This window comes from Hemitrygon akajei, chromosome 16 (genome assembly GCF_048418815.1).
Source record: "Hemitrygon akajei chromosome 16, sHemAka1.3, whole genome shotgun sequence".
NCBI lineage: Eukaryota > Metazoa > Chordata > Chondrichthyes > Myliobatiformes > Dasyatidae > Hemitrygon > Hemitrygon akajei.
The window spans coordinates 56,910,251-56,925,876 of NC_133139.1; the positions used below are offsets into that span (position 1 = coordinate 56,910,251).

General features: G+C 42.8%; 1 protein-coding gene across 2 annotated transcripts in view; it reads left to right on the plus strand.

Moving 5' to 3' along the window:
- LOC140740067 (adhesion G protein-coupled receptor E5-like) overlaps positions 1 to 15,626 on the plus strand; it is a 111,550-nt gene extending 95,924 nt beyond the window's left edge. For both annotated transcript variants that reach the window (XM_073068927.1, XM_073068928.1), the window contains 5 exons: positions 8,531 to 8,597; positions 9,523 to 9,614; positions 10,420 to 10,588; positions 10,723 to 10,812; positions 14,340 to 15,626. In XM_073068927.1, coding sequence (XP_072925028.1) covers positions 8,531 to 8,597; positions 9,523 to 9,614; positions 10,420 to 10,588; positions 10,723 to 10,812; positions 14,340 to 14,372 — 451 coding nt within the window. In that variant the 3' untranslated portion in view covers positions 14,373 to 15,626. The remainder of the gene's footprint in view (positions 1 to 8,530; positions 8,598 to 9,522; positions 9,615 to 10,419; positions 10,589 to 10,722; positions 10,813 to 14,339) is intronic.

Genomic DNA, 15,626 nt, shown 5'->3' on the forward strand with positions numbered 1-15,626 from the left:
TCCAAACATCCCAAGCTGTAATAGCATCGCACTAGCCAATACAGCACCATGGTGCCCACTTGTGCCTCTTCTACCAGTCAGTGACAGCATGACTGACCTTTCACTTTAGTACCATTTTTCACAAATGGTATCCATTGCTTTGCATTATGATCTCTCTTTTGGTCAAAGGCCCAGGCTCAATCTTCTCTGGTGGCACCATCTGAATCTGCATACCTGCCTCGGTCACAGCCATGCTAATCAAACCTATAGTACCTAATTTACAAGGTGTGACTGTCTCTTGGAAGAAAGCATCATGGAGATGTTCCCCTTTCATAAGGGACTAAATTGACCCAAGCTGGAAATGTAGTTTTCAACTCTGGCCCAAGAAAAAGTCTCCTGGACCTCATGGAATCTGTCTTGGGATACTGAGTGGGGAAGGGGGTTGGCAAAGGATTTCTGCTGTCTTGATTGTGATCCCTGATTCATTTTCAGCCACATGCAAGTTGCTAGAAGACTAGAGAACAGCCATTATGTTCCTCTATTCAAGAATGCCTGTAGAGATAAACTAGGAAATTATAGACTAGTGAACTTTAAATCTGCAGTGGGAAAATTATGGAAAAGATTCTTAATAACATGATTGAATCACATTTGAAAAAGCTGGATTATTGAGGATAGTCAGTATGGCTTTGTGCTAAAAATGTCCTGATCCTGTCCTACGGTAGCGTGGTGGTTAGCACAACACTTTTACAGTACAAGTTCAATTCCTGCCACTGCCTGTAAGGAGTTTGTACGTTCTCCCCGTTACTGCGTGGGATTCCCCGGGTGCTCCAGTTTTCTTCCACAGTCCAAAGATATACTGGTTCATAGGCTAATTGATCACTGTAAATTGTCCTCTGATTGGGCTAGGATTAAATCAGGGGTTGCTGGGCAGCATGGCTCAAAGGGCCTGAAGGGCCATGCTGCATCCCAATAATTTTATTGATTAAAATTCAAGTCCTCCTGGTGGACGACTTTGTCAAATGGTGCAAGCTGAATCATCTGCATCTCAACATCAGTAAGACAAAGGAGATGATGATGGACTTTAGGAAGTCGAACCCTACACTGTTAGTATTGATGGTGAGGATGTGGATGTGGTGAGGACCTATGAGTATCTGGGAGTGAATCTGGATGACAGACTTGAGTGGAGTATCAACACAGAGGCTGTGTACAAGAAGGGCCAGAATCACCTTGACTTTCTGAGCAGACTGAGGTCCTACATCAATGGAAACCTGGAAAGATACACTATTTACCAAGGAAGTGTGGGAAAAGAACTGGGCTGCTGGTCAGATTGAAGCTGAGGGGCCACCATCCTACTAGCTAATGTGCAAGCCATAGAGAACAAGATGGATGATCTTAAAGGGATACTCACTTATTGCAGAGAGATGCAGAACTGCTGTGTATTCTGTTTCACCAAAACCTGGCTCTCCCCTGCCACCCCCGAACATGCCATCTAACCGGAGAGATTTTCAACCCATTGGATGGACCACATGGCGTCTTTGGGCAAGACGAGGGGAGGTGGTGTCTGCCTACTGATCAACACTGCGTGGTGCTCGGACACAGTGGCACTGACAAGCTCCTGTAGCCCGGACCTGGAACACCTGTCGATGAAGTGTCCTCCCTACTATCTGCCACAGGAATTTACCTCAGTCATACTGACAGCGGTCTACAATCCCCCACCAGGCAGATGTGGAGTGTGCTCTGAACACACTGTACACCAACATCAGTGAACTTGAGACCAAGTATCCGGAGGCTTTGCTCATTACAGCTGGGGACTTTAACCAGGCCAACCTCAGAAAGGCGCTGCCAAAGTTATACCAACGTGTCTCCTGCTCCACTAGAGGCCCAAATATACTTAATCACTGCTACACAGCAGTCAAGGATGCCTACTTCGGAAAATTGGACCATCAGGCTGTACTCCTCCTCCCGGCTTACAAACAGAAACTGAAGCGGGAGGTCACGGTGTCAAAAGTGGTGTCGTGTTAGACAGAGGAAATGGATGAGGTCCTTTGAATCAGTGGACTGGTTAGTATTCAAGGACTTGGCTAACCTCGATGAGTATGCCTCATCTGTCATGGACTTTATCTGGAAATGCACAGAAGACTGTGTGTCTCGTAAGACGATCCAGGTATTCCTGAACCAGAAGCCTTGGATGAATTGTGAGGTCCAGTCCCTTTTGAAGGCTAGAGCTGCAGCTTTTAGGTCTGGGGATACCAGTCGCTACACGGAATCCAAGCGTGAACTCTGGAAAGCCATTAAGGGCGCCAAGAGGCAATATCGAACCAAGTTGGAAGCCCAGGCTAACCAGAGGGATGCCAGTAGACTATGGCAGGGTCTAAATGAGATCACTGGGCGCAAAGAAAAGGCTGGGAATATCAATAACTGTAGCGCTTCTTTTCCTGACAAACTTAACGTATTCTACGCAAGATTCGAACAGAAGAGGAGCATCTCACCCCCTGCGGATGAACCGGACTTGATGGCATCAAGACTCATCATCACTGAGGAGGACGTTAGAAGGGCCTTCCTGAAGATAAATCCAAGGAAGGTGAGGGGCCCAAATGGCGTCCTGGGACGGGTTCTCCGGGCATGTGCAAGTGAACTAGCTGGAGTGTTTGCTGACATCTTCAACAGCTCCCTGCTTCAGTTTAAAATCCCCTCATGTTTTAACAAGGCAACGATAATCCCGGTGCCGAAGAAGAGTAAGGTGGCATGCCTGAATGACTATCGACCTGTGGCTCTGATGGGAAAGCTGAGCCTACTGGACCTGAACACCTCCCTCTGCAGTTGGATCCTAGACTTCCTGTCTGGGAGACCTCAGTCAGTCCAGATCAGGAGCAGCATCTCCAACACCATCACACTGAGCACAGGGGCCCCCCAGGGCTGTGTGCGCAGTCCACTGCTGTTCACTCTGCTGACCCATGATTGTGCTGCAACACACAGCTCGAACCACATCATCAAGTTTGCCAGGTGGGTTTCATCAGCAAGAACGACGAGTCAGCTTACAGAGAGGAGGCGCAGCAGCTAACGGACTGGTGCAGAGCCAACAGCCTGTCTCTGAATGTGAACAAAACTAAAGAGATGGTTGTTGACTTCAGGCAGGCACGGAGCAACCACTCCCCGCTGAACATTGACGGCTCCTCGATAGAGATCGTTAACAGCACCAAATTTCTTGGTGTTCCCTTGACGGAAAATCTCACCTGGTCCCTCAACACCAGCTCCATAGCAAAGAAAGCCTCTTTACTTTCTGTGAAGACTGAGGAACGTCCATCTCCCACCCCCCCCATCCTCATCACATTCTACAGAGGTTGTATTGAGAGTATCCTGAGCAGCTGCATCACTGCCTGGTTCAGAAATTGCACCATCTCGGATCACAAGACCCTACAGCGGATAGTGAGGTCAGCTGAGAAGATCATCAGGGTCTCTCTTCCCACCATCATGAACATTTACACTACACGCTGCATCTGCAAAGCAAACAGCATTATGAAGGACCCCACGCACCCCTTACACAAACTCTTCTCCCTCCTGCCGTCTGGGAAAAACCCGAAGCATTCGGGCTCTCACGACCAGACTATGTAACAGTTTCCTCCCCCAGGCTATCAGACTCCTCAATACCCAGAGCCTGGACTGACACCTTACTGCCCTATTGTCTTGTTTATTATTTATTGTAATGCCTGCACTGTTTTGTGCACTTTATGCTGTCCTGGGTAGGTCTGTAGTCTAGTTATTTTTTCTGTGTTGTTTTTTTACGTAGTTCAGTCTAGTTTTTGTACTGTGTCATGTAACACCATGGTCCTGAAAAAACATTGTCTCATTTTTACTGTGTACTGTACCAGCAGTTATGGTCGAAATGACAATAAATGACTTTACTTGACTTGACTCTGACATCATTGCTATGAAGTGCTTCAAGCGATTGGTTATGTCACACATCAACCATAGCCTACCGGTCAACCTCGACACTTTGCAATTCGCCTACCGGAGCAACAGGTCAATGGCAGATGCCATCTCTCTGGCACTACATTCCTCCTTAGAACACCTGGAGAATAAAGACACATATGTAAAGCTCCTTTTCATTGACTACAGCTCTGCCTTTAATACCATTATTCCAAATAAACTGATTCCTAAGCTCCGGACCCTGGGTCTTAGCACTCAGATTTGCAGCTGGATCTTCAACTACCTCACAGACAGGACCCAGGCTGTAAAAATAGGGAACAAGCTCTCCTCTACAATCACTTTGAGCACCGGTGCCCCACAAGGCTGTGTACTCAGCCCCCTGCTGTAGTCACTGTACACCCATGATTGTGTAGCCAAGTTTCCATCAAACTCAATATATAAGTTTGCTGATGACACCACAATTGTAGGCCGTATCTTGGGTAATGATGAGTTTGAGTACAGAGAGGAAATTAGGAACCTGGTGGCATGGTGCGAAGACAATAACCTATCCCTCAACGTCAGCAAGATGAAGGAATTGGTTGTTGACTTCAGAAGGAGTAGCGGACCACACGACCCCATCTACATCGGTGGTGCGCAGGTGGTACAGGTCAAAAGCTTTAAGTTCCTCGGGGTCAATATCACAAATGATCTGACTTGGTCTAACCAAGCAGAGTCCACTGCCAAGTAGGCCGACCAGCACCTTTACTTCCTGAGAAAGCTGAAGAAATTTGGCCTGTCCCCTAAAACCCTCACTAATTTTTATAGATGCACCATAGAAAGCATTCTTCTAGGGTGCATCACAACCTGGTATGGAAGTTGTCCTCTCCAAGAGGCTGCAGAAGATCTTGAACACAGCCCAGTACATCACACAAACCAATCTTCCGTCCTTGGACTCACTTTACACTGCACGCTGTCGGAGCAGTGCTACCAGGATAATCAAGGACATGATCCACCTAGCCAACACACTTTTTGTCCCTCTTCCCTCCAGGTGAAGGTTCAGGAGCTTGAAGAATCATATGGCCAGATTTGGGAACAGCTTCTTTCCAACTGTGATAAGACTGCTGAACAGATCCTGACCTGGATCTGGGCCGTACCTTCCAAATATCCAGACCTGTCTCTCATTTTCATCTACCTTACTTTCCCTTTTCTGTTGTCTATTAATGATTTATAATTTTAATTTTTATTATATCTACTATCGATTTGTACTCCAGGGAGTGTGAAGCGCAGAATCAAATATTGCTGTGATGATTGTACGCTCTAGTATCAATTGTTTGGTGATGATAAAGTAATAAAACTAACTAAACTTTGGAGTATGCAGTCCTCTCCTTCACATGTTCTACTTATCTGTTGTCACCAGTGCAATCTTCTATGCGGTAGTGTGTTGGGGCAATGACATCAACACAGCAGGCTCAATGTACAGATTAGATAGTCTGGATCTGTTATAGGAATTAAACTGGACACATTGGAGGCTGTGGTAGAACAAAGGACCCTACAGAGCGAAGTGAAAGTTTTTAGCAACTAGTCCATCGCCATTTGACTGGAAGTCACTGTTGCCTTTTTGAAGCAAGTTGGAACTTCCACCTGTAGCAGTGATAGATTAAAATTGTCAAGACAATGTTGGCTTGGGAAAACCAAGTTGTATTGTTTTTATGTTGTATGGTTACTGAAATGGGTCAGTGAGCATAGAGATGGTGGGAGAACAGGGTTTGGGGCAATTTGAGATGCAGACAGCTGAGTGTAAGGGGAGAAATGGGAGGTTGGGCAGGAGTGGGATAGAGTGCCAAATTTAGAGTTAACAATAGCACGTATCAGTGAGAAAGAAACAAAATAACAAAAGGGAAGAATATGCCAGGAGGTAGATCAGTAACTGCACCAGACCTGCCAAGCACAGATTCAGTCTGAGAGAGGAACTAGGCCAAGAAAGGCTTCAGTATTCATGGGAGCAGTTTGAGGAGTGATTAATGGGAGCTGCAGTGACCCAGGTTCAGACCTTACCTCTGGATGGACCTGTCTGTCTGGAGTTTGCAGGCTCTTCCTGTGACCACATGAATTCCCTCAGGTTCTCTAGAAAATCCTGACAGCTCTGGACAATGTTTCTCATGCTCTGCCTGCCACCTTGGCTGACCTGAGGAGCGCTTTTAGTAATAGACTAATACAACTGTGCTGCTCCAAAGAGTACTATATGAGGTAATTGTTACCCTCAACCTTAGGCTCTATAATGAGTCAACCTATAGCCGAGGAAGTGATGACCCTGTCCTGTTAGACTGTTCGTGGTAACTTGTGTTATTCTTTCTACTTCTCTTCTAATATTTGTACATGTGCACTCATAATGCTACTGTGACACTGTAATTTCCTTTGGGATCAATAAAGTATCTGTCTATCTACCTATCTATATATCTAATGCATGTAGTACTTGATGTTGAAGCTTTGGAGAGAACATAGAAGAGGTCCACAAGGATGTTGCCTGGATTAGGGACTATTAGCTCTAAGGAAAGGCTAGACAAACTTGGATTGTTTTGTCTGAATGGTTGTAGGCTAAGGAGTGACCTGACTGAAATATATAATCTTAGGAGAGCCATAGATAAGGAAGATGGCTAGCATCAAGGTGGATGCATCAGACCCTGGAGGTCATAGGTTTAGCTGTGAATGCACAAACTTAAAGGAGATTTGTGAAGCTTTCTTTTTGCACAGTAAATGTATGGTGTCTAGTACATGCTGCTAGTAAAGGTGGTAGAAGCAGATACAATAAGTCCAAGAGGCATTTAGATGGACTGACAAGGTGAGAGAGTTAAAGGCTATGTACAGGCACATGATATTGGGCATCATGGTCAAGGTAGATATAATGGGCTGAAGGGCCTGTCAAATCGCTATGTTCAATCGCTAATGATCCTGACATTTTGGTCCGCCTGTATTAATCTCATTTGTCCACATTAGTAGGCAAATGCTTCTACGACTGAAATGTGTTTTTCTCCAAAAGCCTCTTAAGCATAGAGGTCTGTTTCCAGCATTTTCTCTGGCAGCAAGTTCCAGATAGCAACTCTGTGTAAAAACAAAACATTATATCTCCGAACCCCTTTTAGATTCCTTCATCTCACCTTGCACCTATCATGGGAAAAAAGGATTCTGATGATTTATCCTATCTATGCTTTTCACAAACTGTCAGATTACTTGCTGCCGGGTAAACCTTGCTGCCTGTTTAATCTGTCTGCATAACCGAACTCCTTTTATCCAAGAAACATTCTGTGAATGGAAGAAATTCACCTCCTCTGGACTCTCTTCTGTCAAAGCACATCCTTCTTTTAGAGTTGTGATCAGAAATGGACACAATAGAACCATTGTTTGTAAAGTTTCATTGTAATGACCCATCCCTTATGTTCTTTGTTCAGAACATCTTCACTAGTCTTTCTACCTGTGCTGTCCATTTCAAAGAACTTTGTACTTGGACCATTAGATTTCTCTATTCATCAACTTGCTTTATTGCCCTACCACACACTTTGTATGCCCTTATTTGATTTCTCACTTAATTTCTCTTGTTGGGATTGAATTCCATTAACTAGTATTCTGCCCAACTTTCCAACTGTTCCAGGTCCTTCTGTCATTTCTTATTATGCACAACACCAATAAATTCAGTGTCATTCATAAGTTTACTAACCCTACCTCCTACCTTCCAATCTAAGTCATAAACATATTACAGATACTGATGCCTGTGATAAACCACTTGTAACAGCTTTTCAAGTAGAGTAACATCTATCCACTTCAACCTTCTGCTTCCTATCACCAAGTCAACTCTGCATCCAGTCTACACACATTTGCGCATACCATGTGGGGCCTTCTCGGATGGCCCTCTAAATTCCATTTGGGTAACATCTACTGTTGTCCTTTGTTAACTCCTCAAAAATCTCAATCAGATTAGTGAAGTAGGATTTCCCACAGACATTTGACTGTCTCTAATCAGCTCCTGTCTTTCCATATTCACATGCATTCTGTCTCTTCACATTGCTCCAATACGTTTTGACCGTTCACCTAAGGCTTACTGGCCTGTAGTTACTTGACTTAAATCTGCTTGCCTTTCTTAAATAATGAATCTTTTTGATGTACTCGCTGTACCTAAACATCAGTTTCCAGTGATTTATCCACAAAGAAACCCTGGTCACTCTAACAGGCCCAACTTTCTCCTGAAGGAAGTCACACATAAGCTCTTTCCAGCATGGGAGGAGACAAGTTTAGAGAGAGTGATTAGGAAGACTGACAGATATGAAAGTTGCATTGGAATGAAAAGTATAGGATCACTGAATAATCATCTTGAAAAGTAACACTGCTGAAAATAATCAACCCCTTTCCAAACCAGTAACCCCTCCAATGCATTCTCCAGGTTGTAGCCCAAACTGTCAGTACACAGTAGGATCAATACCTAACTGGATTTGGTAGCAATTTCCATCACTGGAATAGTCAGCCACTGCCTAGGCTCATGTATGAAATATTGCCATTTGATTAGTAATATTACTGGTGTGACGGGTGTATAAGAATAAAGTGAAGAAAAATCCTCTTTGATTTGAAAACCAATATTTTTTCCTTCTTTCCCCAGTTGTTGGTTGGATCTGAAATCAGGCTTTCTGTGGGCTTTTCTGGCTCCAGTTTGTATAATTATTCTGGTAAGTTTGTAAAAAGTATCAAGATCTGTTTGAATCAGATACATATGAGGTGATGCATTATGGGAACATTTGCAAGGCCTGGACAGGCACCATGAATGGTAGGCTTTTAAAATGCAGTACTTCTAAGACAAGGCTCAGAAAGGGCAAATTTTTAGTAGTGCATGTTGGGTTTATGAATTACATGATGGCTTCTGCCTCTATCATTGACCCTTTTTGAGTTCCAAGGTGCAGTCCTTTCTCCTACCTTCTGGCCCATGGATGTGAGAGTTGTGCTGTCCACACTCTTTCTTAAACCTTTCTAAAGCTTAGGGTGACAAAAGTACTTTTATGGCCAGAGTTACTGAATATTCTCCAGTTATGCTCCGCACTAACCTTGGGGATTAAGATTCAGCAACATAGAGCTTGGTAATATGATAGTTCTTCAAAGATCATGAGCAAAACTTGTATCATATTGGTTTCCATAGTAATTCTTTATACCAAATTCATTAATAATTTAAAATCACAATACAATATGATAAGGTTTGAAATTATTTCCTCTCAACTGCTGGAACACCATTCTAAAAGCCATTGTGACTTAGCTTCAAGTGTAGCTGTTTTTCCAGAGGAAGGTGTTTCTATGGAAATGTGAATAGACTAAAGATCACGCCAATAACATTACATATTATTACAAGTATACTTATCAGATTCAGAATCTGGTTTATTATCACTAACAAGTTATGAAATCTGTTGTTCTGCAGTACAGTAGCATATATTTAAAAAAAACTATAAGTTACAATAAGAAAGATTTTAAAAAAGTAGTGCAAAGAAGTCTAAATAGTGAGGTAGTGTTCATGAGTTTGTGGACTGTAACGACACAGTTAACTATCTTATTGTATATTATTACAAAAACTATTACCTATCTCACGTATTCCTCTTTCATTGGCAGTTGAATGGAGGATTCTTTATTATTACTGTGTGGAAACTGGCTAATAAGTTTTCAAGTATAAATCCTGAAATTGGCCGGTTGAAGAAAATCAGGTGAGAATATCTGGTAGATGAGATGGTGACTTATATGGTTTTCATGTGCATCCAGGCATTTCCTGTTATTTAGGACCATACAAATGGGTTGACAATTTAAATACATGTATTTAAATATTTAAATCCTTTCTTCCACAATTTACTTGAAGCTGCTAGTGTTCACAGATCTTGCTCATCTGACTTGGGACCAACTCACTAACAGCTGAACTTTTCTCAAACTTGTCAAACTGAAAGGATAAAAGCATCAAGTAAGATAGATAGCCAAAAGGCTGCAGGTAGAACAGCTGACTCCAGGCTTGTGGTTTAGCCAGTAAGTGGATAACAGACATGACAGGGCAAGCATATGATACACCCAGTCATAATTACTGTACCAATTATACTGTAAATTGAGGTCATTGGATGTGTGTTCATGGATTGGCTTTCTCTGGTTACTGCTTTGGTACCAGAAATACAGAGCTTTGCATTATTCAGTTTGAAATAATGAACCAAAATTACTTAGTAAGTACCAACATAAAAACTTCCTTTTCAATAAATCATCTGGATTCTGGGTGCCACAAGCCACACCTGGATTTATTGATTGCCTTCTTTATCTGTTGCAGTCTCTGTAATGAAGGCCTCAAAGTTTTGTTGGATGCAAAATTCAAGAAATTAGCCCAGTGATCACAAATAATTTTAAAGAGCTGCTAAAAGCAGGGGGTGGGGGGAGAACGTTTATTTTGCATCTGTAAACTGTACTAAGTGGTGCATAAGAAAGAATTAGATGGTGTCTTACATTCAGTTCCCTCCCTCATACCACTTATTTTAGGATCTTTACCTTTACTGCTGTCGCTCAGCTCTGCCTCCTGGGATGTATATGGATATTTGGCATGTTGTACGTCGAGAAGGAAATGATTGTTATGACCTACATCTTCACTGTGCTCAACAGTTTCCAGGGAATGTTCATCTTCATCCTGCATTGCCTCCTTAATAAACAGGCAAGTAACCCTCACTTAGTGGGGAGAGTCATCCTCTGGCAAGAGTGTTCTCTTCTCCATGTCATCACATTGTAATTCCCATTGTCAAGTGTATGGGAAAAAAATGTCAAATTCCTCATCATATTGTCTTACAGGTGAGGGATGAATATGTGAAGTTCTTCTTTGATGTCTGCTCTCTGAAGAAAACTTCAAAATACTCTGAGTTTTCAACCTCTACTACACAGGTATGATCACAATGTTTCATTCTGTGTTCAACACAGGGGAAGCTATAGGAGTAACCAATCAGCCATCCTTAATATACAGCAAAAGCTAAAGACAGTGCAATGTGTATCTCCGATCTGCAGATGTTAAAGCCAGTATCAGAAATAAAGTTTATGAAGTTTTATTGAAAAATTTCATTATTGTCATTCAGGGAAAGTAATCTGCTGACCTTATCTGATCTGGCGACAATCTCTCAAATCTAGCTAACTCCTAATTGCTGTCTGAATTTGTGGCAATTAAGGATGGATAATAACACCACAATATTCCCAGCAACACCACATCCTGTGAATGGATCTACATGGAAATATAGATATGCATTGCAATGCTTTAAGAACAGCAGCAATAGAGCACCTTCCCCACAAGACAGTTCCAAACTCCCATACTCTCTGCCTCCATTGGACAACTTTATTTCCTCTTTCATCAGCAGTTGAATGGAGGATTCTTTACAAGAAGGGTGTGTCTAGATTTTGTACCTAATCTTACATTCCCCAGGAATTGCTGGAACAGCTTGCCCAGTTATTTTGTAACTCCAGCTTCCTAAATTTCAAACTATACAATTTTTCTGTCATTTGTTAATAATTGTGCACCAGGTTACAAGAGGATTCATTCCTCAGAACTGTTCATAACACAAACTGTTTGCAAGTCAGAAATGAACAAAAGTTATGGGAGAGAATCAGAGGAGCAGCAGTGAGTTAGCAAGCTCAGGAAGAGTCTCTAAGTATTTTCACTGGTCCAGGCTCTACTCACCTCCACTCAGCTCCTGGCTGTTTCGGCTTGGGGTGGGTAGGAGGATAGGTGGCATGTGGCAATGTTGTGGACCCCATTCCCACCCAAAGGAAGGATCCTACAGCCTCGCAGCAATTGATCCGTCTGCATTCCTTCCACGGTTCTACAAAAAAACTCACTGTATAGATGTCCATAAGCCAGGACATTTGTACCTGGGAAGACCAGTATTTCCTTCCTAAACTGTGGTACTCAAACATCTGCCAGAAATCCAGGTGTAATTCTGAAATATAATCACTGTTGTTAAATTGGAAATACAAAGACATTTTATGTACATCAAATTCCCACAAATGGTGAAAAGAGAGAAAACAGTCCAAGTTTGTAAGATTACTTGAAAGATGAATGGGTTCAATGTCCCAGCATTTGTCAATTGTCTCATTGTGAAACTTATCATCTGCTCTAGACTTGAGCATAATATTTAGAGTGCAGCACTGCAATAGGCCATCTTTTAGGGGAGGTGTCAAAATGAGACCAAGCTCCATAGAAGTTCAAAGCTCAAGCTAACTTTATTATCAAAGTACGTATGTGTCACCACATACAACTCTTAGACTAATTTTGGCATAGCATAATAAATGCATAATAGAATAATAATCATATTAGAATCAATGAATGACCACACCAACTTGAGTGTTCAACCAGTGTACAAAAGACAACAATTTGCAAATAGATAAAGAAAGAAATAATAAATAAATAAATAGATATATAAATAAATAAATAAGGAACATATATCAAGAACACGGGATGAAGAGATTGAAAGTGAGTCCAACGGTTGTCATGGGGCAAATGAAGTCACAAGCCTGATTCAATAGCCTTTGGTTCAAGAGCCTGATAATTAAGGGGTAATAACTGTTCTTGAGCCTGCATGGTGTGAGTCCTGAGGCTCCTGTACCCTCTTGATGGCAGCAGTAAGGAGAGCATGAACTGGGTTGTTGGGTTCCTGTGATAGTGTTTTGTACAGATGTGGTCAAAGTTGGGAAGGGGTTTACACGCGATGGACTGGGCTGTATCCATTACCTGTTGGAGGATTTTCCATTCAAGGGCACTGGTGTTTCCATACTAGGCTGTGATGCAGCAAGTCAATGCACTCTCCACCATGCATCTATAGAGGTTTGGCAAAGTTTTAGATGTCATGCCAAATCTTCGCAAATTTCTAAGGAAGTAGACACTGCCATGTTTTTATTGTAATTGCACTTACAAAAGTTGGGCCCAGGACAAGTCAGCTGAAATTATAACGCCAGGGAATTAAAAGTTGCTGACCTTCTCTACCTCTGATCCTATTAGAACTGGCTCATGGGCCTCTGTTTTCTTCCTCCTTAAGTCAATAATCAGCTGACATTGAGTAAAAGCTTGTTGTTGTGGTGCCAACACGAGGAAATCTGCAGATGCTGGAAATTCAAACAACACACACAAAATGCTGGTAGAACACAGCAGGCCAGGCAGCATCTATAGGGAGAAGCACTAAGTCCCGACGAAGGGACACGGCCCAAAACGTCGACAGTGCTTCTCCCTATAGATGCTGCCTGGCCTGCTGTGTTCCACCAGCATTTTGTGTGTGTCGTGGTGCCACTCAGTCAGATTTTCAATGTCACTCTTATATGCTGATTTGCCACCACCTTTAATTTGGCCTACAACAGTAGTGTTCTCAGCATACTTGAATATGGCATTGGAGCTGTGCTTAGTCACACAGTCATAAGCATAAAGCAAATAGAGCAGCTGAGATTTCAATGAGTGGCACAGGAATAATCACATTTGTGTGCTTGGATTACAGAGGTTAGAAATAGTGCCAGAATAAAGAGTGAAGGCCTGTCCCTGTTCCCATTAAATGGACTGTTCCTACCTTCACCTGTACTTAACTGGAATATTACCATTTATATCTGCCAGAACTTTATTCCTCCAGATTAATTATTGAAAGTTTGATCTTTCAGCGTTGATGAACAACACATTCTCTTGTGACTGTTGAATATGTGGGGTCACCATTGTCATACACAACCACATCTGCACCAAACCACCCTCATCCTCTACTAAATCCCAATGACTATGTTCATTGCTCACCTGTTCTCTCACATTGCCCCAGGTAATGTCATACTGTTCCACCAGTGTCTCTGCCCTTTCCATCACCCTGCCTTCTGCCTCATCCACTGCTGCCCATACTCTCACTCTCACACCTTCCTGCAGAATCTCCTGCATTCTCCCCCACACACTCCCCCTCATGACCTCCTCGTGCTCCCCGACACTCTCCTGCACACTCCCTTGCACACTACCCTTTATGCTTCCCCACACATTCTCCTGTATACACAACTCACATTCCTTCTAACGCTCCTCCAATATAAACCTGAACTATCTGCTCTTTCATTCATTATCATACATATCCATCACAGGTCCACCCCACATACTCACACCCAGATTGTACACATGGCTACCACAGGTGGCACTCCCTCCACTCACCCAACCCTCACACCCAGAGACACTCCTTCCCCTCACCCATTGCCTCATGCATTGTCCCCAAATATCACTCGAGAATTGAGATGCCTCCTGACAGCCCGATAATCTTATGTTGGTTCTCATCAGTTTGTAAGCTGTGCTGTGTGGTTGCTATCAGGGATCATACAACATACTTTGTGTGTTCGAACATTACCTAAAATGGCATGTACAGGACAGACTGTGTATTGAATTTCAGCTCCTGACAGTCTAATCTGTTTTCTTACAGAGCCTAAAAAGCACACATGAGACAGGGATGTGAATGACAGGACATGAGCCTGCACCTGCTTATAAAGCGCAAGAGAGCACAGGAGCAGCATTGCACTGACTTGCTTTGCTTGGGACTGTCATCGGAGACTGTCCCATCACTGTCGCCATCTTCCCCTTTCTTACCTCCATCGCGCTGTAGAAATTTGTACAAACTTCAGGAGGGGAAAACTTTGCTGTCTGAGAGTTTGGTTGTTTCAGCTCTCTGTTTCAAATCACCTTACACATAACTTGAGTTCATAGAGTTCCTGAAATAGGACTAGACTGTACAATAACATATGCCACAGCACCAGTCTGATTCCTGGGGAAAGCAAGGAGTTCCCTTACAATTCAAGGACCATCCTGGGCAAATCTGATGAAGCTTCCTTTGATTTCAGGTTCGGTTAATGTCTAACTGATGGTTGAAAAGGTGTCACAACTTTAGGTTCAGCCATTAGAAGATGAGGAAGGAAAGGATTGGCATTCAGCTGGTATTGGAAGGCGTTTGCCTTGGGTAAAGAATGGGTAGAGTGAGGATTCCTGTGGATGTGTGGGATATTTTGTGTTGAGTTATTGTTCAATAGTTGTCAGGCACGCTTCCTCCACTATCCAACCACACCCCTGCTCTAACGTCTGGTATGTCTGAGCTTCTGTTTAACAGATGGTGTTTGCAGTGTCTAACAAGAGTGACAATGGGCAATGCTAATGGGTTAAATCTAACAGGAATACTCTGGCTCTTGCCACCACTAGACAAGAAACCAGAGTTGGCCCAGATTCGGATGGAGTAGAAATTCCTCAGCAGAGAAAGACAACGAGGTCTCCACTACCAGTTAGAAGCAGCTGCTGCATAGGAACAACATATCTTCCTGATTCCTCATGTCAGCATCAGATATACAGATCACTGGGGCAATACTTTGCAACTATTCTTTCAGGCATATTGAACATGCGCAGAGTAGTTCACAAAGGGATTTCCCATCATCACATTCTCAAAGACAGCTGGGGATTGAACACTGAAGTTTGGGCTTACCAAAGGCTGATTAATGTAGCAGCAGCCAAAAGTGAAACATAGACATGGTCCATATCTCCCCATAGCCCAAGTTTGATATTAACTGCTGCAGGTGAGACAAATGCTGTTCTCAAGAAGCAGGAAGCAGGATGGTATGCTGGTAAATCTGTTTGTACTCTACTATATAGTACACTGCTGTTTGGAAATAAATAACTTCTGAAAAATGCAATGCTTTGATTTAATAAAAATATCAAATTATCTGCA